The sequence below is a fragment of the Etheostoma spectabile genome, chromosome 1 (genome assembly GCF_008692095.1).
Source record: "Etheostoma spectabile isolate EspeVRDwgs_2016 chromosome 1, UIUC_Espe_1.0, whole genome shotgun sequence".
NCBI classification, from domain to species: Eukaryota; Metazoa; Chordata; class Actinopteri; order Perciformes; family Percidae; genus Etheostoma; species Etheostoma spectabile.
The window spans coordinates 7,880,474-7,904,126 of record NC_045733.1 but is presented as its reverse complement, the minus strand read 5'-3'; the positions used below and the strand labels follow the sequence as shown (position 1 = coordinate 7,904,126).

General features: G+C 39.3%; 1 protein-coding gene across 1 annotated transcript; it reads right to left on the bottom strand.

The window, feature by feature from the left end:
* Positions 1–382: 382 nt before the first annotated feature.
* LOC116688403 (E3 ubiquitin-protein ligase TRIM33) lies at positions 383–19,324 on the bottom strand. Its single transcript, XM_074783854.1, is given in 18 exon segments — positions 383–2,103; positions 2,241–2,393; positions 4,122–4,196; positions 4,308–4,431; positions 4,550–5,436; positions 7,593–7,779; positions 7,868–7,949; positions 8,090–8,219; positions 9,737–9,943; positions 12,153–12,287; positions 12,290–12,990; positions 14,940–15,057; positions 15,154–15,300; positions 15,569–15,683; positions 15,876–15,992; positions 16,316–16,445; positions 18,038–18,251; positions 19,054–19,324. Coding segments are annotated over 18 exon segments (3,852 nt in total). The 5' UTR covers positions 19,147–19,324; the 3' UTR covers positions 383–1,866.
* Between the last annotated feature and the right edge of the window lie 4,329 nt (positions 19,325–23,653).

Here is a 23,653-nt window from a genome sequence, read left to right as displayed (position 1 = left end):
TTTAAACACCTATAAAGTGGGAAAAGCATTTAGAAGAAACCATGCCGGGAAAAATCCTTTTTATCAAAAAGTTTTTTTTTTTTTTTTTTACTGATGTGTCACATCCCAAAGTAACTAAAGGTGAAAAAATGTTAAGAAATGTAGATAAATTTGCTTCTTAGTTTTTAGGAAGAAGGTGAAAAAAATCACAATATCCTTCTGCCAAACCTGGAAGTCCAACTATAAATGGTTGCAATTCATATTTAGTGCTGCGTATACAGTAGATTACAGTAGAAACATTGACAGTAAAGTGTGGTGCTGTAAATGTAAAACACAGTTTCTTTCCCATTTGTTTGTCTCCTGTAACATATGATTAATAATTGCAAAATATATTTAAAAAGAATTATCTTGAATGCATTTTTTTGATATTAATATATGTGCATTTATTAATGACTGTTACAAAAAAATTAAAGAAATTATCCTGAAACATTGACAGTAACTATAGTTTATCCGTCTTCCTTCATACAATAAGAAATATTATTACATTAACTGATTTCAAAGCAAGTAACATTACATATACTGTATATTCACAATCAAGGTGTGCACAGTCAATACTTTTTCCAGTAATTACTTTTAATGTCAAGTGAAATCTACATTAAGCTGCACAAAGCAAGTAAAACATATTTAAAAAACAGAAAATGCTCTACAACAGTGGTTAATATAAAATGTTGTGTTTTCTCTCGACAGGGTGGCTCTACAAATAATCATCAATACTCAATTAAATCACTACCTTACACTCTTATTAAGCGTGAGATATTTAGGTAATAGAGGAGTACAACATGTTGCTGAAGCATGGATGGAATTGAAAGTTTACATAATGTATGTAAAAATTAAATTTATGGTTTAATGTCAAATTAAAATGTTCTTGGATCATTTCCTCTGGGTGTTAAATCCTCTAACAAACATGAAAATACATATAAGCTCTAACATTGGTCATAGTGCCCTCTCACATTCTGTATCACTCTGGTCATAAAGACTCAGTCAAAAAAAAGTCAATAGGATTCACAGCTGCTTTTTGAAAAAAACAACTGAGACACATCATTATATCAATAATTAAACCTATGATAATTGCCTGCAATCATTTAGTAAATAAAATGACAAATATAGTAAAATACGTTCTATACAGTTACACATATATTGAGCGTTTACTAATATGGTAGATGCAGTATTTACCCATATCAAAGTTTCAAAGTGCTGTGTATAATCAGAGCTATGTTCACCTAATCCACTTAATAAAGATGCAAAGTGAGAATAATAAACATCCAACTACAGCATCCTCTTTGTACAAACACATTACACCGGGTATTTCATTTTAGGAGGTCTGAATGTAAATAATAAATGTTATTTCTAGCGCATCTTAAGCAGTATTATCAATACTCAAAATATGATATGATAATTAAACTATTACAGCATAATCTCAATACACTGCTATAAAATGTTTTTAAGCTGCATAAGCAACCCAACAAACTTTGATTTGTCTTTCTTCTCCAATGAGAAATGTTTCCTAATGTGTAACATACTGTATGTAACCAAAACCTTTTCTAATCAGATTTTTACATTTTCTACTTCTCTGAACAGATGAAGTCTGGAGGGATAATAATTCCTTCGGCATTTTTTAGTCCTTCAAATATTTGTGATACTGAAACGAAGTATTGTTTCAGTATGTTAAGCTGCCATTGGATGGCAGCACTGTGATATTATTGCAAACCCCAAAAAAGATTACAGAATGAACACTGTTACAGCCCCACAAGCTGCTAAATAAAAACAGTATAATTACCCACAAACACAGCATATTTGTGTCCATGGCTGCACTTCATTCACCTCTGGTTAGAAGTGTTGTCTCCTTGACTTGAGAGAGTGTCTCCTCTTCCTCTTCCTGTGGCAGTGCTCTCTCCTCTCTGGCCAGGGGAAGCCACTCTCAGTGGTCCTGTAGGCCTCATCATACTCATCACTGTCAGAGTCCGCCTCAGCCGCAAGGAAAACTCTGTCTGAGAAAACTTCCTTAAGCTTGGAGGTGAAGAACGCCTCGAGGCTGCGGCCTGCTTGGGCCACCTCTGAGTCAGGCTGTGATCAGAGAGAAAAAGAGCTATTACACTAAGATCAGTGCTAATGAAGTCCTGCCTAATGAGTATTATATTTATAATTTAAACGAGGATTGATTTGTAATTATGAGGCATGCAAGATATCAATTCTTAACTTACATAATTAAACTTTGCACAGTTGCGAAACATGAGATAGACATCAGCAACAAACTGTTCTGGTGAGTTATAATGTTGAGTATTCCTCTTGTTGAGTTTGGCCCTGATCACGGACAGGTCCATAGGCCTCTTAATGATCTGGTAGTAATGACGAGCCTGCATGAAAGCAAAGACATCAAAAACATTGTTTTAGACATAATCCACCCACACACTTTAGTTTTGTGTGACTCATTCCAAAATATTTAACTCATAACTCTGCAATTTCTGCATTTAAAATGCATCAAGTAAATGTATGAAGGTAAATATGGTGCAAAATATGGTGCAAAACATGAGAGCGCGTAGATATGATGAGCACTTGTAGAATATGATTTGAGAGCTTGTAGAAAAAGTCTGTACTCATATTTTTTTTTTCACTTGAGTCACTTTTTCAGTACAACCACAACTCAGTGATTCCAACCTCTTGAACCTGTCACTGCAATGAGCTCTCTCGCATCACATAGCGGCGAGTCTACGCACATCGACTTTTGCAACACTTCTTGTGATACATTTGGTGCAAAACTAATTTATACCTGTGGACTTAGTCTGTGGAACTCTGAGCCAACAGGACGGCTGGGGACAGCAAGGTACTATCGCCATTTTAATTTAAAAGGCACGCGTTATACCCACTGATGGGCCGTCCGCAGCTGCAGGACCTGGAGCTCACCACCAGTGTTTCAGTTTGACTGTTAAAAAGTGTTAGGATAACTAAAAGGTATTTACAAATATAGTAGTACTGACAAAATATAATAGCAATCAAAGTGTGTTAACCCTGGGGGCCCTGAGGCCATTTTTACAGTTTAATTTCCATCTGGATTTATTTTATAAAAAAGCTTGTAAAACATCAACCCTGTTGTCTACAGTCAAGATATGAACATCATTTTTTTTTAGGACAAACTGGGTTATTAGAATATTTGGGTTGCAGTGAGGTCACTTGCATGTTAAAAATGGTTGTAGGGCCTTAAAGATAAATAAATAAATAAATAAATAAATGAATGAATGAATGAATCTTCCAGATATGTATTGATATCACAGACATATAAGTAAAACCTAAGCCATTTTCCATTCTAAAACACTTCTCATATGTCTTGGGAGTCAAACTGTGAAGAAATAATCATTATAACTTGTACAGTTGACAAAATACATGCATTTTTTCCAAAAAAGTCAAGACGTTTTGCTCTCAGGACATTTACTTATGCCAATAATAACATAATAATGTCATATTTATTGATATTACACCCACAGCAATGTTATACAAGCAAATATGTGTCTAAATAGTGCACCATTTGGCCTTCCATAGAGTATATAGGCATTTTTGTCCCCTCTGGCCTTCCATACAAGAGGGGTGCCTTTATCTCCCATATATGGGCATGTACTTCTTGAAACAATAGACGGGAGAGACAGGGCAGAGATGGAGGAGCGAGCCAGCGGCAGAAATGAGCCAAAACGCGATGAATTATGGATATAAAGTGAATTAATCTTGGATATAACAGTATGGATTTAAAGCCCAAAGAGGCTGAAGTTCCAGGCTGGATAGAAAATCCCCTGTAGAGGCTAGAAAGACCGCTGTAAACGCGAAAACGTCAGGATTTAAACAAAACCAAAAGTGAGTAAATCGCTTGTATGGTTCAAAAGTTATTAAACTATGAATCAGAGGTACTTTTTTATCCGTGGGCGAGTGTCTCGGGCTCAGAGGGTTAATGTATGACGAAACAAGAGGAAAACTTTTCGTGATGCTACTGTACTGTGTTCCTGTAAGTATAATAAAAAATTAATGCAATATACAGTTTACATAAAATGAATTAGCCTTTTCTGTAACTGGTCTGTAATAAAAGAGTAATTACTTACAAGTGGACTGACAGGCTCATGGAAGGGAGCACTCAGAACGTTACTGAGGATCAAAAGAATCAGCCGCTCACATCTCTACAATCAACCAAACATGAAAGAAAATTATTATAAATGCAGGAAAAGGAACACAGTTACAGAAATCCATAAGCTATCAATATTATTAATGCATCTAATAAAATAACATACTCTCTGGTCACATGCAGCCAATCCGTGTGCCAATGTGTGTTCTCCAGATGTTCTCTCATTCTCACAGTCATACTTAACCTCTGGCTGCAAGACGTCTCTGCACAGGTTGCACACCCAGTCACCTCTGAACAGGATAAGAAACAACATCATGTTGACAGTAACAGCTAAAAAAAAAACAGTTTGATACGAGATAAGAAGATAATGTTTAATGTACTGGATACATTTCTGGTAAAGAAGCTTACGAGGGAAAGCTTAGCAGAGACGGGATGTGGCAAGACAGATGAAAAACCTTTGGACAGCGGTCACAGCACAGCAGGTCCCCTCCAATCAGACACACGGCACAAAAGTCCTCACTCTCCATCTCGGCATTGTCCTGGTCAGACTGGACTTTCTCTGTGCCTCTTTGAGCGAGAGGGTTTTCAATCAGAAGTGGCCTCTGAGCAGCACTAATAGGGGACTCCTCTTCCAGGTCAGAGCGAAGCGGTTGTGGGTCGTCAGTTGTCAGTTCAGGTTCAGATTCAATGTCAAGCTCAGACGCTACAGAGCCCTGCGAGTCTGGAGGCTGATCAGATACAACGTCAGAGTCAGTCTCTGCCTGAAAACTGTGATCATAGTCAGGGTGTATGTCTGACTCGGTTTCAGCATCGCCTGATTCTGCATCAGCTTCCAGCTGTTGGCCATCCTCTGATCCCGCTCCTGCATCTGATTCTGGGTCTGCCTCATATTCAAGACTTGGCTCTGACTCCCCTGCGGTATCAGTATCACCGCAGAGCCCCGTCTCTTCTGCAGTCACTGATTTCTCAGATGAAGAATCTGCATTTGGGTCAGAATCTGGTGATGCATCAGAGTCTAGCTGTGGGTCTGGATCCACCCTGGAAACAATTGCGTCCTCTGAGACTGATCTGGGATCAGAGTCAGAGTCGGGATCCAGCGCAGAGTAACTCTTTGGCACATATTTAGGGTCAGCAGTCGGAAGCATGGATGCTTTATGAGAGCTGACTCTACCTCGGCTGTCAAACTCACTGGTGGTCGAGTGTGTGTTAGACTGATTACGGTTCTGTTGCTCTGCATATGGTGACGCTGTAAATGAGCGGGTGGTCTTTGCGATCTCGGAGCCTCCAGCTATCCCCTAGGTTTACAACACAGAAGAAAAGAAGAATGTTTTTATTATATTATATACAGTATGTATTAAATTTATTTGATGAATCAAACATTTTAACGGCATGTTAACTAGAATCTCTAGTGATTCCTAAGATGTATTAAATAAAATAATAATTAGAAGCTATCATTCTTACACTACATTAAACAAATGACATACATTACATACATATATTCATGCATAAGGTATGAAACCCTATATCAAGCATTTCTATACTGTACATCATGTCTAATCTGCCTTTCTAGACACAACACAGTGTTGTTAATACCTTAACTTACGGAAGCCAGAACTTATTATATGTTAAATGTTGTTTAAACATAAGCAGTTATCCAGGAACTCTGCCTGAACAAAATACTGTACACAAGAGATTTAGTTTTTGATATCTGCTATGGTTACATTGCAGTTGGTGTCCATAAAGTACAGTATTGACATTCAAAACTCCACCATATACAGTACATGACAAGGTGATATAATAATATAATGGCACATCAATTCAAATCACATTTTGGCATGGATAGTTATGTACAGTGGGGCTCAAAAGTTTGGGCTCCCAAGGTAAAAATTTGTATTAATGTGCATAAAGAAGCCAAGAAAAGATGGAAAAATCTCAAAAAGGCATCAAAAGACAGATCAGACATTGGTATTATCTGTCACAAAAAGTTAGATTTTGTTTCTGTCATTTACACTTTCAAAATAACAGAAAACAAAAAAATGGCATCTGCAAAAAGTTTGGGCACCCTGCAAAGTTAATACTTTTTACTGCCCCTTTGGCAAGTATCACAGCTTGTAAACGCTTCTTGTAGCCAGCCAAGAGTCTTTCAATTCTTGTTTGAGGTATCTTCGCCCATTCTTCCTTCCAAAAGTCTTCCAGTTCTGTGAGATTTCTGGGCTGTCTGTCACGCAGTGCTCTTTTAAGGTCTATCCATAGATTTTCAATTTTGTTGAGGTCTGGAGATTGTGAAGGCCATGGCAAAACCTTCAATTTACGCCTCTTGATGTAATCCACCATAGATTTTGAGGTGTGTTTAGGATGATTATCCATTTGTAGAAGCCATCCTCTCTTTCACTTCAGCTTTTTCACAAATGCCTCTCAAGTTAGAGTCCAAATATTGCTGAAATTTTATTGAATATTTTTGTGGTGGGGACGTAGAAGAGGTTTTCTTCTGGTGACTCTTCCATGAAGACCATATATGTTCAAGTATCTCTTTATGGTGGAATGGTGTACCACAACTCCAGGTCTGCCAGGTCTAGATGGATCGTGCAGTCAAACGTGGGTTTTGACATGCTTTTCTCACAATCCTGCGGGCTGTTCTGTCTGATATTTTTCTTGGTCTTCCAGATCTTGCTTTAACTTCCACTGTTCCTGATGACTGACATTTCTTAATTACATTCCAAACAGAGGATATTGGCATCTGAAAACGCTTTGCTATCTTATTATATCTATGCTTTCTTATAGCCTTCTCCTGCTTTGTGAGCGTCAACTATTTTCAGTTTTAGTTTTCTAGACAACTTCTTAGAAGAAGCCATGGTGCTGATTGTTGGGGCAAGGTCAGATGAGTCTGGGTATTTAAAACCTTAAGATTGACATCACCTGGTCTTTCCAGACAATGATTGAGAACAATCCATCATGACACTGTCAGGTCTCAGTTTTCCAAAGGGGGCGGTGCATGCTATAAAACTCTGCAGGGTGCCCAAACTTTTGCAGACACCATTTTTTTGTTTTATGTTATTTTGAAAGTATAAAGGATGGAAATAAAATCTTACTTTTTGTGACATATTATACGAATGTATATTCTGTCATTTGATGCCTTTCGGAGATTTTTACATCTTTTCTTGGTTTCTTTATGCACATTAATACAAATTTTTACTTGGGGTGCCCAAACTTTTGAGCCCCACTGTATATAGAGAGATTATATATCTCTCTCTACATACATATGTTCTTTTAATTTCAATAATTGTTTTTTTCTGCTGTGAAAATATATTAGCTATTAGGTAGTAAATTTATAATAATTTTATAAAAGAATGATTTTGGCCAATAAAATAAATTCAGCTTTACTTAAATTTTTTTAAATGCTCTGGTGTTTGGATCCCCTTTCCTCTACTGTATGCAAAGAAATAAGACATACTTTAGGTACCGCATCATGCCAGTCTCTCTGCTGCGGGAGCATTTCGCTCTTCTCCGTCCCGCTGGCGGGTAAAGGGTCGCTCTGCCTTCGTCCATGTGGGGGGAGTTGAGACACAAGTATTTTGAGACGTTCCAAGCAAACCACTGGAACCCTGGGCCGTCCTAAGTCATTCTGGACATCTCTGTTACTTTAGAGGCAAGTAGAGAAAGAATGATTAAACCTTATCTTCATGTTTTGTACCTGGACATATGTTTGACTGGACAGCTATTTCACACCTGTTGTGGCTGTTTCTTGACACCCTGCATTTCCCCTTGGCCTCATAATCAATGTCTTCATTACCATAAGTAACAGAATGATCTAAAAAAAAAAAAAAAAAAAAGAAGATAGATCATGAGCATGTATTCACAAACGTTGTATTTAGTTTTTTTGAGGAATGAGAAATAATCGCAGGGTAAGTAGAAATTACAATATTACAAAGTACAAACATTTTCTAGCACCTGGCTCTGTTTTATAAGATAGTAGAGGAGACCGGTGGCCTGTGGAGGGCGATGTGTCAGACGAAGTTTCCTTGACCACACAAAGCACCCCATCTGAAGCTCTCCTCTGTCTGGGATCCATACTGACATACTGAGAACAAAGCAAACATTATGTAAAATGTATTATGTGACCTTATTAGTATATGTAACTTGACCATGATGTTCTTATTGTCCAAACAACAACATGCAAAGGATTTATTTAATTTATAGAAGCATGCACAATTGATGCGAAAGTTTGGATATTGTCAAAATGCTTTCCTAACAGAGAACTACATCACCAATCATATCTAAAGCTACTGCGTTTAAATGCAGGTTTCAAAGTTCATTCTTGATCTGAATTTATATTTTTCCACCTTTTTGTTTAAGGTCCCTGCCACATGTATTTCATTACTTTGTAGTAATGTCTGGAGTTCTACCATGGGCTCTGTAACATTTTTTGTGGAAAAAATGCCTTGGTTACCTTGTTCCAAGCCATTCTAGCGTGGTATAGAAAGCCTGCAGGAAGACTCAGCTTGATTTGTCCAAGTTCTCATTATTTTCAACGAGCTAAACTGCTTGACTCTGATTGGCTAACAGCTAGCCAGTGAGAGGCTGGCTATCAGCATCCTTTACCCAGCGCAACTGGGCTAACTTATGAATAGTTATGAGCTCAGGCAACATGACGTTAGACTGACCAGGTTTTGTAATTGAACAGATTTCTCCGCTTCTTTCTTTTTAGCGGCTAGAGCTGACAGAGGATGTAGCAGTTCATTTTCACATTCACAACATAACACAAACACATATGGACCTAATATATTTCAAAAAATGCAAGTAAAAACGTTTTTTGTGTGGCAGGGCACCTTTAAGAAAAGTACTCCATTTAGCATTGCACTTATAACACTGTCGGACACACAATCAAAAACGATTAAAATTGATGCAGCAGAACCAGGGATATCTTAAATTTGTATTCCACACATTTTTCTTTGCTGTCAAAGCATGGTGCTGACATTACCACCAATGCAACTCAACCGCCAACAGGTCATAGATTTGAGTATGTTATGCTAGTAGTGGCAAATGTAGCCTTGAAATGTTAGGCATTGGCAAAGATGAGAGATGAGATTTTTTAATCTTTAAACATGTAGTCTTCCGCCCCAACTGACGCTGCCTCACCTGAGGCACTTTATTGGACTTCATACATTGTCCTCTGGGGCCACTAAAGGTTTTTTACAACTTTAGTATTACTACCCAACATCTGTAAATATAATTGAATGTATCTTTTTGGGTTCCAAACTGTTGGTTGGACAAAAAAAAGCAATCTGAAGACATGACTCTGGGCTCTGGGAAGCTCTGATGGACATTTAAAAATTTTTTTGATGTTTTAGCAACCAAAAGATTAATCAAACAATCAAAAAATTGAGAGCATATTAATCAGTAGTGAAAATAATAGTGTGTTGGAGTCCTACATCAGAGTAATATATAGTATTTTTTTCAGTGGTACTATGTATGACTGTTATTACTATTCCTTTGCAAAGCCAGAACTCACATGTACACCACAACAGTGATCGCTTCTATTCTATCTGACAGCTAAGCTGCACTTCCTCCCCATGTGATTACATTCTGCAGGGTTACCTTAGTTGCAGCTCCTGCCTGTAGGCCGCGAGTACATCCTGTGGCCCTTTCAGTGTAAGGGCTGGTGGATGGGGCTGCCAGTTCTGCCGGGATGCTCTGAGAGCGTCTTTCCTTCCTCGTGCACACTAAACTAGGGCTGAGTCTGCTGCTCTGCACATCAGTTACACACTTGTGGGCTGTCACCGACACCTCCAGGGATGTGGATCTCTGTCAGAAACACAAACATGCAAAACTGAGCAGGTTTCCAAGCTGCATCATATGCACAGATGCCCCTGTTCAAGCTATTAACAGACAGGAGAGAAAAGGAGTGGGATGTGTGCAATGGAAACAATCTTGAGTGTCACACAAGCACACACACAGGCAGACATTAAATGAAAGAAAAACATAATTCAGAGCCTGTTCTGAGACTAATTCTCAACAACTCAATCCTTACAAACATGGAGAATGGCCCACACAGCTGCAAATATTACTTATTGTTATAGTGCAGGCAATGAAAGGTTTGGTTACAAGACCAATTATGAAATGTAAATTCACTATCACGGGTGCAGTCAGTGTGGCCATTTGGTTAAACCAGAAAAGCAAATCACTTACTACTATCCTCTCCTTCTCTCTTCCATTACAATTTAACTAATGCAAGTGTCTCGAAAAGCTGCTTTAAACACCTCAACCGTGTCTTCAGCTAATGGAAGCAAGAGGGCTGACAAATCATTAAACACAAGGTTCTTTTTTAACACATCCCTCCTTCCTCTTTTTTTTTCTTTTCTAGTGCACCATCATACATATTCAGGCCACGCTGACACCGAGCGTGTGCGCCTAAGTATCATGCGATTAAAACACTTACCTGATCCATGCCCCTTGGGAGAGGTATGCAGGATTCAGACTGTGGAGGAAAATAGAGTATAATCCTTCTCTCTGGAACGATGGAGGGGTGTAGGAATTATCTCAGAGTGCAGAACTGAAATCAAACTGGCAGCTCTCTCTATTCCCTTAGCGACTCATTAATGACAGGTTAAGTACATAAATGACTGCACCCAAGTGGTTTTATGTGATTTTCAGACACAGTGTTACCTGAAAATGCAAGAATAATACATATTTGTGTCCGTAAAAGTGCACCCTGTGAATTTTTGGAGAGGTGATTATGTGGCTGCCCAGACCTCTGGCATCAAGTGTGTTTATGATGAACAGTGTTTTGATGGTTTTGGGATGCAATGCTATAAACAGCTGAGCTTTAATTGTCAGAGCAGCTCTTTGTTTTCCATCATCCTTTCTTCATAAAAGCAGAAGCATTTCTGTTGCACCATCTGTTTCAGGCTAGCTGTCAACTGTGGGAAGTGATCATTCTGGCATTAAAAAAAAGTGTTCCTTTAGTTTCAGTTGTTACAGATATTAATTAAAACTGAGTACCACCTCAAATTCAACACTCCCCTAAACTTCAACATTTCAGAAATACACTAATTACTTATCATATGTAAAACATGTCACTACACAATGTTGTTTACTACATGAAGACCAATGTTTTCTAATTGGTCTAATGTTGCCTTTATCTTGTCTAAGTGTTTGAACATTTCTGTTTAATAGGAAATAGGCCTGACTCTGACTGATACATTGTGGTTTTTGAGAGCTGTGTGTAAACAGTCTTTTGTGGTCTACCATTTCGTGAGTTGTGAGTTGGGTTCAAATTTGATTGTGGATTTAGAAACTTTGCAGAACCACGTGTGAAAACAAAAAAAAACTCAAAGTACCCGCCAATGTTGATCACAAATACACCCAATTTTCAAACAATGTTCATAACTATGTTGCTTAACTAAGACTATGCTTTTATGTTATTGACTCCAACTAGAACACATAAGTAGTATTACTGACTGATATTGGCTAATCACAAATATATTGCTAGGCAAGACAAATGTGTTTGTATGTAATATGTAATTTATCATAGTTAGGCTTAACTTGTGCATATACTTGTGCAAGTACACTTCAATGGATTCTTAAATTGAGTAAATCCCTTGTAGAAGTGTATGGGAAATTAGAATTAATTCCCCTAGTTATAACAGCTAATTTGAATTACAAATACATATCTACTCTATGTATTTTTCTTGTCATTTAACTTGTAAAGGTTATTTTATGGTCAAGATGGCCTAATGAATGTTGTATCAAGTGATACGAATTAAAGCTGCAGAGCAGCTACTGAATGGACCCTGGGGTGAAATTAACTGTCAACTGCTTTTTCTATTTTTAGTAATTGATTATAATGTTTTATTTCCCAGCAAAATTAACTTTCAGTGCATATCTTTGCCAAAACTTGCCAAAATCAAATTAAAGGGATCCTTTGTTTTTTTAATGCTGTGTTTATGCTAAAAAGAACTAACATACTGTACTGCAATTACTAGTGTAGTTTATAGTTAACTTAATCTCTCACCCTGCTATCTTTGTGGTCTCTCAGCATCAATGCAGGTCTGTTTCTCTGCAGCTCTTTTCTCAGCTCTGCTACAGGAGGAACATGGAGCTGCTGCTGCTGCTGCTGCTGCTGCTGCTGCTGCTGCTGCTGCTGTGTTGAACAGGACTCTGCTCCCTTCTGTCCTGCCAGAGCTCCACATCCAGCAGCTCATTTGTACGAGCCTCCTCCACTCTGCAGCTCTCCTCACAGTTCTCTTCAGTCATCACATCTCTGTCCACGGCTGTGTGGCTGAGATCTTGCTGCGGAGCCGTGCCGGTCGACAGCTTCCTCTGATGTTGGCCTTGCCTGGTATGGGCTGCACTCGGCTGAGCCTGGCTGTCTGGAAAAACTTCTCTCGGTTGTTGACGACAGAGATAAGATTTAGTTTGAGACTTGGGCTGAGAGGCAGCAGCCTGTGGTTGAGATGTAGATCCTCGACAGTTAAACTGGATTGGTCCCATGATTGGGACAGGTGATGAAGGGGGAGGACATTGCGATGGGCTATCTTGCTCCCAAAACCTCTGGAGCTGCTGGCTCTGGTGCAAGGAGGCAGAGGTAAGGGCAGGCTGAACACAGCTGGAGTTATAAAGTGGGACTTCCAGCTGGCTTTTTTCCAGACTGGACGGATCTGGCTGAGAGGGAATGCCATGAAGGCAACACATCTGGGGCTCGCAGCAGTTCTGGTACCCACAGCCTGGTTCTGGTCCCCTATGACACACAGACGACAGACCTAAGCAGGGAATGGGCTGAGGCCTCAGAATACTGGAGCAGGCCAAGCCCTGAGGATAAGTGCAGTTTCCTCCTTCAACAGTCAGCTGACCTGCAGAGTCACATTAAGAGGACTGTTAAAAAACTATGTAATATGTCCTGCAAACATTCAAATTAATAATAAAGTAATGTATGTACATTTAAACAGAAAATGATTTATTTCAACTATGCAGTAGAAAGTTCTTCAAAATGAGAAGGTGTGCAGGCCAAAAGTTTGGAACCATCTTCACATTCAATGCATTTCCTTTATTTTCATGACTATTTACATTGTAGATTATTACTGAAGGCATAAAAACTATGAATGAACACATGTGGAATTATGTATTTTATAAATAAGTATGAAATAACTGAAAATATGTCTTCTATTCTAGTTTCTTCAAAGTAGCCACCCTTTGCTCTGATTACTGCTTTGCACACTCTTGGCATTCTCTTGATGAGCTTCAAGAGGTAGTCACCTGAAATGGTTTCCCAACATTCTTGAAGGAGTTCCCAGAGATGCTCAGCCCTTGTTGGCCCGTTTGCCTTCACTCTGCGGTCCAGTTCACCCCAAACCATCTTGATTAGGTTCAGGTCCGTTGACTGTGGAGGCGCAGCACTCCATCACTCTTTTTCTTGGTCAAATAGCCCTTACACAGCCTAGAGGTGTGTTTGGGGTCATTGTCCAGTTGAAAAATAAATGATGGTCCAACAAAACACAAACCGGATAGGATGTTGCATGTCGCTGTAGGATGCTGTGGCAGCCATGCTGGTTCAGTATGCCTTCAATTTTGAATAAATCCCCAACAGTGTCACCAGCAACACACCCCCACACCATCACACCTCCTCCTCCATGCTTCACGGTGGAAACCAGGCATGTAGAATCCACCCGGTCACCTTTTCTCTGTCGCACAAAGACATGGCGGTTGGAACCAAAGATCTCAAACTTGGACTCATCAGACCAAAGCTCAGATTTCCACTGGTCTAATGTCCATTCCTTGTGTTTCTTGGCCCAAACAAATCTCTTCTGCTTGTTGCCTCTCCTTAGCAGTGGTTTCCTAGCTGCTATTTGACCATGTAGGCCTGATTTGTGCAGTCTCCTCTTAACAGTTGTTCTAGAGATGTGTCTGCTTCTAAAACTCTGTGTGGTATTCATCTGGTCTCTAATCTGAGCTGCTGTTAACTTGTGACTTCTGAGGCTGGTGACTCAGATGAACTTATCCTCAGCAGCTGAAGTGACTCTTGGTCTTCCTTTCTTGGAAGGTCCTCATGTGAGCCAGTTTCGTTGCAGCGCTTGATGGTTTTGCGATTGCACCTGGGGACACATTCGAAGTTTTCGCAATTTTCCAGACCGAGTGACCTTCATTTCTCAAAGTAATGATGGCCACTCGTTTCTCTTCACTTAAGATTGGTTCTTGCCATAATATTAATTCTAACAGTTGTCCAATGGGGCTGTCGGCTGTGTATCAACCTGACTTCTGTACAACACAACTGATGGTCCCAACTCCATTAATAAGGCAAGAAATTCCACTAATTAACCCTGACAAGGCACACCTGTGAAGTGAAAACCATTTCAGGTGAATACCTCATGAAGCTCATTGAGAGAACACCAAGGGTTTGCAGCACTATCAAAAAAGGCAAATGGTGGCTACTTTGAAGAAACTAGAATATAAGACATGTTTTCAGTTATTTCCCACTTTTTTGTTAAGTACATAAATCCGCATGTGTTCATTCATAATTTTGATGCCTTCAGTGATAATCTACCATGTAAATAGTCATGAAAATAAAGGAAACACATTGAATGAGAAGGTGTGTTCAAACTTTTGGCCTGTACTGTATGTCCTTTTGTTAAAAAAAATATTGATAGCAGTACATTGGAAGCAAATTAACTAGCATTACTAATTATGCTTAAAGCCTTCAAAAACTAAAAAAAGCAAATTCACATTATATTGTCATGCAGAAAATGTTGAACTGTTATACAACCACTGTAATTTAACCATCTCACTCCATCAACACTAATTGTACCTAAAGAGGAAATCTGCTTGGTCCAGTAACTAGCATCCCAGTTGAATTTGATCTTGACAGGAGTCCACGAGTCTGAGTGGAGTGATGACTCAAGCAGTTGCTGCATCTGGAGAGAAATCTAAAAGAAGAATATGTATTATATTAATACTTCATCATAGGAATGTGTGTGTTACAATTAAACAGTGAACGTCTATTCCCTGCTTTGTCAGCGTACCAGAGCCCTGCTGAAGAGTACCGGGCCTCTACGGTGGTGGGTTGTAGCCCAGGTGATGAACTTCTGAACATGGTCCAGCTGGCCACATATCTCTATTGCCCCCTGCAGCTGGTCCTCCAGACGCTGCTGGAAGTCCTCTGAGATTTTCTGTGACAAAACCCATAAAAAACATCTAGTAATTACTGGAACACATAGAGTCATGGCTGGAGCAAGGGCTAAATCAATGGATCTTTTTTTTATTTATTTTTTTGACAGATGTAATTACTGAGATGTGTCTTGAGCATCTTTGACAGATTATTATGGGTTTTCGTTTGCTTGCTTTCAGGACTGATTACATCATGGGGGTTACCGATTCTTTGTATGTAGATTCACGGCTGGCTGAACGATAAGAAGGAAAGAAAAAGAAAGTAATTACCTCCAGTTGCTCTATTAATAGGTTGGCTCGTTTGTTAAGCTCGTTCATCATAATCATCTTTGCCATTTTAATCTGGTTCTCTGCTTTCCTGTGTGCAATCTTTACTCCATGAAGTCTACAAAGACAGAACGGAGAAAATAAATGTCTTGGCAGAAAAATCCCAAATGGAGAAGAAGAGAGCAGAATTTCAGACATTCATTTATGCGTTAGTTTGCTATATTTCACACTGTCAAATTATTGAGGATTTGTGGCAGAAGTTTCTCAGATTTGAGACTATGTTTAAGACTCTGTCTAAGTCTAAACTAACCTGTCTTCTATCTGCTTAGCATTGTTCTCCACTGCAGTCCTCCGCTCATCCACCTGCACTATCAGGTTCTCAAACAGCCACTGCTGATCCTGTAGGGCCTTCCCAATCTGCACCACCCTGAACACATGAGAGACAACAACATCCACCATGTAGAAAGTTCACTAATAAATTCTTCTTCGGGAACACCAGAATTAAAATGGCTTCGTCTTGGGACAAGACATTATGCAGGTGACCTTAGAGGCAGCTACTGTACTGTAACAACACAGAAAACAAAAGTGTATGAATACTTAAAAGCTATTAGGCATGCCAAGGGTAGTGTATGCAGATACAGATGATAAAAGTGACAAGGCAGTTAAAGAGAGTTGTTGCTCGGAGGAAGTTTTTAACCTGTGGTTTACCCTTCTCTGCAGTGTCCTTGTGCTGTATATCTGAGGACTGACCTGTGGTTTTTGTGGGAGGACAGGTGACAGCTGCTACAGCACAGAAGGTCGCATGACTCACAAAACAGCTCCAAGGGCTCCTGTCTGTGAGAGTGGCACATGAGAAGGGAACAAGGATACGACCCCGGACCTAAAAGACAGACGGAGGGAGGGGGAGAGAGCATGGAGCTTCAGCAACAGTCAATAAGAAATTCACACAAACAGCCAGAGGAGGACCGTCAGTGTGTACACAAAGTTTAGAAAGTGTTTGGAGAGAACAAACACCAACACTTACTAACTAACTGGGAGTTTTCATAACCTAAAAGTTACCAATAATTGATTAGAGGAACTAAATTACATTTGATTAAAGTTAGAATTGTGTTCATATTTAGAATAATGCTGGTCGCCAGTTATTTAAAAAAGCCATTACGAAAAAAATGTTATGCCAAGGACCACCCCTTTGTAAAATGGTTTAATGTGATGCTTTCCTTGAAACAAGAGATATTTGACAAACGTTGGAAAGCATGGATTGAGTTTATCAACCCATAAAGAACAGATTTCAGGTAAAAGAGTTGTATTTTATCAGTAGACCCCTTGTAATACTTTGGGGGTTTTCAGCATGATTACATTGCTGTTTTGAACTGTTTTGAACATGGGGAGACACAATATTTGTAGTTGCATATTTTGTTTATTATATTTTCAACAGGGCCTTCTTTTTCAAAATGATCACAATACGTAAAATATGAAAGCCTAATCTCTCAATACTTATTAATAAAATATTTTATGTCTCTTTTCATAGTAGGCTATAAGCAGTCTGTGAAACGTTAACATAGTGCTACAAGTGGGACAGCAGGTTATAAGTAAACTGTAATGACCATTAAAACTGGCCTACCTATGCACTTTGATAAGAAAATGATGATACAATTGCGGGAAATAGGTTGCAAGTTAAGGTTGCAATGAGGCTGTGTTAAAGAGTGTTGAGATGTGTGTGAACAATATTTCAGTGCTGTCCAAACTGACGTTGATGCACCAACCACACACACATACTAATTCACACATTCAAAATCTCTCTCACACATTTCTAAATAGGTCACTGTAAAAACTGTTGGCCCACAGAAGCTCTATCTAACAATAGCTGGATATGGCTAAGGAACGCAGCCCTACTGCTCTCTGCTGGCCGACTTACCTCAACCAACCCCCTCATGCCGGCACATCATCTCACCTCTCTGTGGTAAAGAGATGAGCATCCCCCCATGTGCATCAACCTGATATAACTGACCACATCCTGTCTGTGAGTGCAGTCATGCAGCTTTTTCTCACAAGTACATAAACCAAACAGTAACAATAAAAGGTATCCAGGACTTATTTGTTATGATTTGACAACTTGTGCAATGCAGACCTGCAAAAGCATCTGGCAACAAAGCTGCCAGGCTTACTTGAGGGTCTTTAAATAGCAACACACTAATATTAGCAAAAATGTAATCATGTGAGCAGTTTAGAATCTGGGCCACATTAAAAAAGGGTGTAACAAAACACAGGGATCTACAGGAACTATTATCAACCATCGCCACTGTCATGCATTATTCATTGCAATGGTTCCTACTGAGACTTGATTAACAAACAGTGTACCATAGGGGAAACAAAGACAGAGAGAGAGGCAGACTGCGTAGCCCCACTCATAATCTGTCATCAGCAGGAAAATGGAGGTAACAAAAGACATCTTGAAACATGTAAATATCTTGCCTTGTCCAGTTGGAGGCAGGGAGCTGGAACTTCTCTGGTGCAGGTCAGGACACTGGGTGCCACTGGGCCTTGGTTGCTGGTGCATATCAGTGTACTGGGAAGTGGCAGGGGCTCTCTGATGCTGATGCACATCTGTGCACTGGTAACACAACCACTTGTTGCAGATCGTACACAGGCTCTGTGCAAGTGTCGGCACTGAGCACTCTGAGCAACTCTGAAAGACACAAACAAACAGTGTACACACACACGCACGCGCGCGCGCACACCACACACACACACACAAACAAACAGGCAAATTAAAAAAAAATGCAAGGTGGCATGTGTCAGAAACTTTGGTGTTGCAGCTTCACTAAGGGTTAAATCACACATCAAAGAGATGTTATCTGTTCTCATGAGACTTTAAAAGAGAATGTGAGTAAAAACTTAAACTGTGCTACTGCATCATTTGTGTGCTGGCAAAATCATTTAAACATTGAATTAATTTCCCAACCTTTCACAGTTTAAACATTACCACGTATATACATGTTAAAGGGAAAGACATATAATGTGTTAAAATGAGGATTTTATTATGAAATACAAAATCTGATTTTGATTCAGATATGAGCCTAATTTAGAGCATGAAAGCTGCCAACAGACACTTAGTAAGATGATGCACAGTGCAGATAGTTTCACCTAAGTAAGACTTTATTAATCCCTGCAGGGAAATTCATTCTCTGCAGTTCACCCTTCCAACCAATTTAGAAGCAGCGAACACCACCTTGGGACCAAATCCAGTTTTAAAACCCTATTCTTTGTCCAAATGCAATGGCAGGGTCTCCCTAATATCTTACATGCCTCTCAGGGTGGGATGAGAGCAACACAAATATAGCAAGCATGCCAATTCTACATAGAAAGGCCCAAAATGCTCTGAAGGAATTCAATCACGGGATCAACAGTGCAACACAGAAACTGCTGCACAAAATAAACTATCTCTAGCTGTGCAAAGATAGGAAACAATGCTGACACTAAACTCTTACCTTCTCCATTGCTGTGCTTTGAGAGTAGAGCTGTTGGCTTCTCAATGGGAGGGAGAGGAAAGGAGAGCGAGCAGCTTGACGCCCCAGCAGCATTAACACTGAGGCTTCTACCTATGGCAGGAAGCAGCACACACCGAGAGGTGGCCCCAGAGGAGACGACTTACATGACAGCCTCACTGTGCTCTCTCCTCCCCCAGTTTATCCTAGTGTAGGACCCCTCACTGCAGCGGAGGAGAGGAGTGTCACATTCAAATTCATCCCCCTACTCGCTGGTGCAGCTACCAAAAAAAGAGAGAAAATCTAATCCTTTTTCTTAAATAAGCCTGTGCATAATAATTGGGAATTAGGGAGATAAGATAATTATTTTTTTGTAGGGCAAAATATCCCCGGAAGCCCTTTCCAAAATGAAGGAGAGAAGACCAAGTGACCTACAATGAAAGAAGGAGGGGGGAACTTTCACTGTAATCAACTTTTAGTTCTTTGGAGAAGGCAATGTTATGCTCAGATTGTGTTGGGCTGGGCTAGGATGGGCCTGCTTTGGCCTTCTTCCCTTTGTCAGCACGGGGAGGGGACAGGTCCCAGTGGAGCTACACACTAACGTAGCACACCAAAACCGGGTCAGGCTCTGATAAGCTCCAGATGGGATTAGGGTACACTCCTGCAATTCCCTCTAACACTGTAAAATCAATTAAGATTTTAACTCAGCATGTTGGAGAAAATGAACAGCAAACATTGTAAGAATAAAGAAAAGGAGCCAACTGAAGACAAAGAACAGAAGGCATAAAACTCTGACATATGCAAAGGAAACATGACACTATGAAAGTTGAAAAAGGGAACTGAGGAGCAGGGGTACCGCTGCAAGCAATTGAAACTTAAAACAAACACTTGCCATCAAATGCAGCCCAGTATCAAACCGCTGTGACATCTCGAGCTGTGCGCAAGTCTGCCTAACAACAGCCCCTGCAGCCTGACCTACAAATCTGACAACTTTCTCATCCTTGGGTGCTTCAGTGGGGAGCTCAGAACAATCCCATTCCCCATTGTGCACTCAAAGACCCAATTTGAAACACAATTAGTCAGTCGTAGTAGTACACCCTGCCTCACGTTCACTCAGCTCTGTAACATTGTCAAACTGTGCACTTGCTTTTACAGAACCTTCACAGCATTTACCTTTCAAACTAAAACCTCCCGCCAGCTCTCCCTGCCCTGCTAAGTAAAGCTGGCACTGGATAAGCCTGTCATCTCAAGAGATGTCACAATAATAGAAACCTGGGCAGTGATCTCTCCCTTGAAAGCACCTCCTATGTAACATCTATTAACACTGAAGTGATGAGATCACAAAGAAACCAGGATTATCTTCAACAACTCTTACATTATTATGTCTATCATTTTAACTATTTCTGTCCTCAAATGATTTACTCTCTGTTCGGCAACAAAATCCATCAACAGGAGAGACACATCTTCACTTGCCCTGTGTTTACAAAATGCAAATACATTCTAAAGAAATAACAACTCTTTAAAAATATATAATTTGAGAACCCCCACTGTAGGAGCATCCTTAGTTAAGCTTAGTTTAGCTGCAGCAACTTCACACATAACCCAGATTGTTAATAACCAGAGATATTTGGCCATTATGCTGTTGTTCTCATCATGAGGTGCTTGAAATGGTTCAATTGATAGGATCTCACCACGTGCCTCCAGTCAAACCGTTAAAGACGATCCAAAGCAGTTTTACTTTCTGTTTGCTGTGACACCTCATTCTTGTGCATATAGATATCTCTCATTTTAAAACTTTGACATATCTGTGCTTTGTTAAGTTGTGGCTAACTCAGTGGCAAAATATTGTCTATTACACATAGAGAGTTATAATTACTGTATAATGCTGGATAAGTAGCATACAGTGGTGTTATCATAGCTTATTTGCTGCTGGACACAAGGTTATTGAGTGGCAACAACAGTCAATGTGTAAGTCACAAATCCACAACAATGAGCTCAAAGAAGCCCAAAAGATACAAAGATCTTTCTGGGGAGTTAGGAAATATTTCTCAGTCGGCCTATCACTGTAGGTGATCCAATTCAAGTTACAAATAGTCATTTTTTTCAATATTAAAGTAAAAGTATTATATGTGTTAATGCAGTTTTAAGTTAACAAATGCATGCCAGATACAGTATGCTATGCTTCTATTGTTTATGTCAAGATGAATAACATTTTCTTAATTATGATGGGATTTAAAGGCTGACTCTCATGGTTTTAAAATCTTTGACACAAATCAATCGAATTTTCCCCTATAATTCTACTTTTACTTTATTTTATTTGTATTGAAATAAAACAGGAGCTTTAACTTCACAATAGACATAAAACAATCTACAGATGTTCATCTGATTTGTTGCAACTATCCAATTTTTGATTTGTTACGCTGTCTACAATTGCACATCAAAACAAAATATAAGTTATAAAAGACCACTTTCTGACGTATCGCTCACTGTTTAAAGCTGTGGGAATTTGGGATTTTCCTTATGGCATGCTACACGTTTGGCTACCTGTTCCATCTGTTCAGTGTGACATTAACTTGTCAGTCAAACTGCAGACTGTATGGCTGCCCCCGCATCCTCAGTCTGCCTCTGCATTAGCAGCATCACCTCAAGCGTATCACTGAGCGTGATATGATTTTGAGAAAGTGCGCATGAGATTACGCCCCTATCATGGCATCGTGGTGCAATCCACAACACAACAAGAGCACAGCCCGCAACACAAAGTCAGCGCACACGTATAGTTTGGTGCACGTTGCACAGAGCATCCAGCAACCGTTTGTGTACAAATTAATTCCACTCCTAAGTGCGCAGTTCGTGCAAAAGCATCCAGTCAGGTAAACATCAGAGTGAGCCTGTGTGAGGATGTCAGAGTAAAGACGAGACTGTCTGCCGAGCAACTCAACTTCTGTCAGCATGTCAATCATGTCAGATGCGCTGTAGTATGTCTGTCCTAAGAGTGCGAGAGTGTTGTTTTGTTTTTTTTACCTTGAGCCGTGCATCTCCGAGAGTCGGTCCCTCCATCGGATGTCGCTCTTTAGACCTGGCAAATTTTGGAGATTCCCAAGTCTCGCAGTTAATCGTGAGAGTTTAAACTCGTTCTCATGCAATACTTCTGACGTTTCTCAAAGCTGTAGTGAGGCAGTGGCATAAATGAGAACTTGTACTTTTGATACATACATCTTGCTGATAATAACTCTGTACTTTTACTCCAGTAACATTTTGAATTTAGGACTTTTTATTTTTATTTTTAGAACATGTTATTTCTACTTTTACTTAAGTATCTGAGTATTTCTTCCACTACTAAAAATCATCCATTAGAAAAACTTTACCTGAGTAGAAAGTATTCATGCAGCTGAATGGTCCCGATCAGGGTTATTTATACATTATATTATTTCTGCATTGACATTTAAGCAGTATTAAAATGTGGTAGATAAGCTGAATATAATAAATACAGTTTGGTAGTTTAAAGTATTTAAAGCAAATTGTACATGGCTACACTGCACCTCAAATCCCACATATACATCATTAACTACAGCTTACATATATTAATCAAAGTCTTCATATAGACGTGAAATAATTATTAATATCTGTCATATTGTTAATATTGCTTAAAAAACATGAAAAACAAAAAGTCTGTGATTTTATAGTGACATCAAATCACAGATTATTTAAAATCCGACAGTCTGGTGGGGAGTTAAAGTTCCAAATACCACCATGTAAAAAACATTTATTTTTTTAAGGCATATTAGCAGTAGTATTAAAATATACTCAAGTAACTAAGTCCAATTAATGGTGTTAAATCATTGATGTATTAACCTTAAATAATGTAGCATGGGGTTCAGTATCATTACTTAATACAGTGTACTGCTTTTAGCAATGCTACACAATAGAGTAAATTACAAAATCTCCTTTTGAAATGTTAAGGAGGTGAAATACAAAACTAACTTGAAATGTGACCTGATGAATTGTTAAATAAACCGGGATGTACAGTAGGTGTTTAGCTTAATCCTAAACATAGAACATGTTTACTTTACATCAAATGTCACCCTTAATTGCTATAAAGGACACAAGCAGAGAAAACGTAATATGGCGACTGGAATCAACAGCAAGCCTCACAGTAAGGAGAGCTAATAACAGCATGGCAGTGACAGCCACCAGAGTGATGTGCAGAGACGTAATAAGGTTACCGGCAGCGTGTGGTAACTGGTGCTAGACTAACTGTGCCTTTTGGGATCTTACCAGCTTCTCCTAGCTTTGGGGGAAGCTGTCATTGAGTTGTCAGATGTTAAAAGAGGTGATTTTTTTAATATAATCTGGCAAACTGTGTATTACATATTTCAGTTTTTTGTGTTTTTTGGTTAGTATGAGAGAAAAAGTGTCATGTTCCTTTTTGTGTAAAAAACATAAGGACACATGAATGAGTCAAAATGTAGGGAGACAAATTATTTAACATTTATATGTTTTAGTGAACTCAATACTGTACACTTTAAAGCATTTAAACACATTTTTTAATAAAAGATTGCAAAAGACTCATTTTCTTCATTGTCTTGATGCATGTACAGTTTTC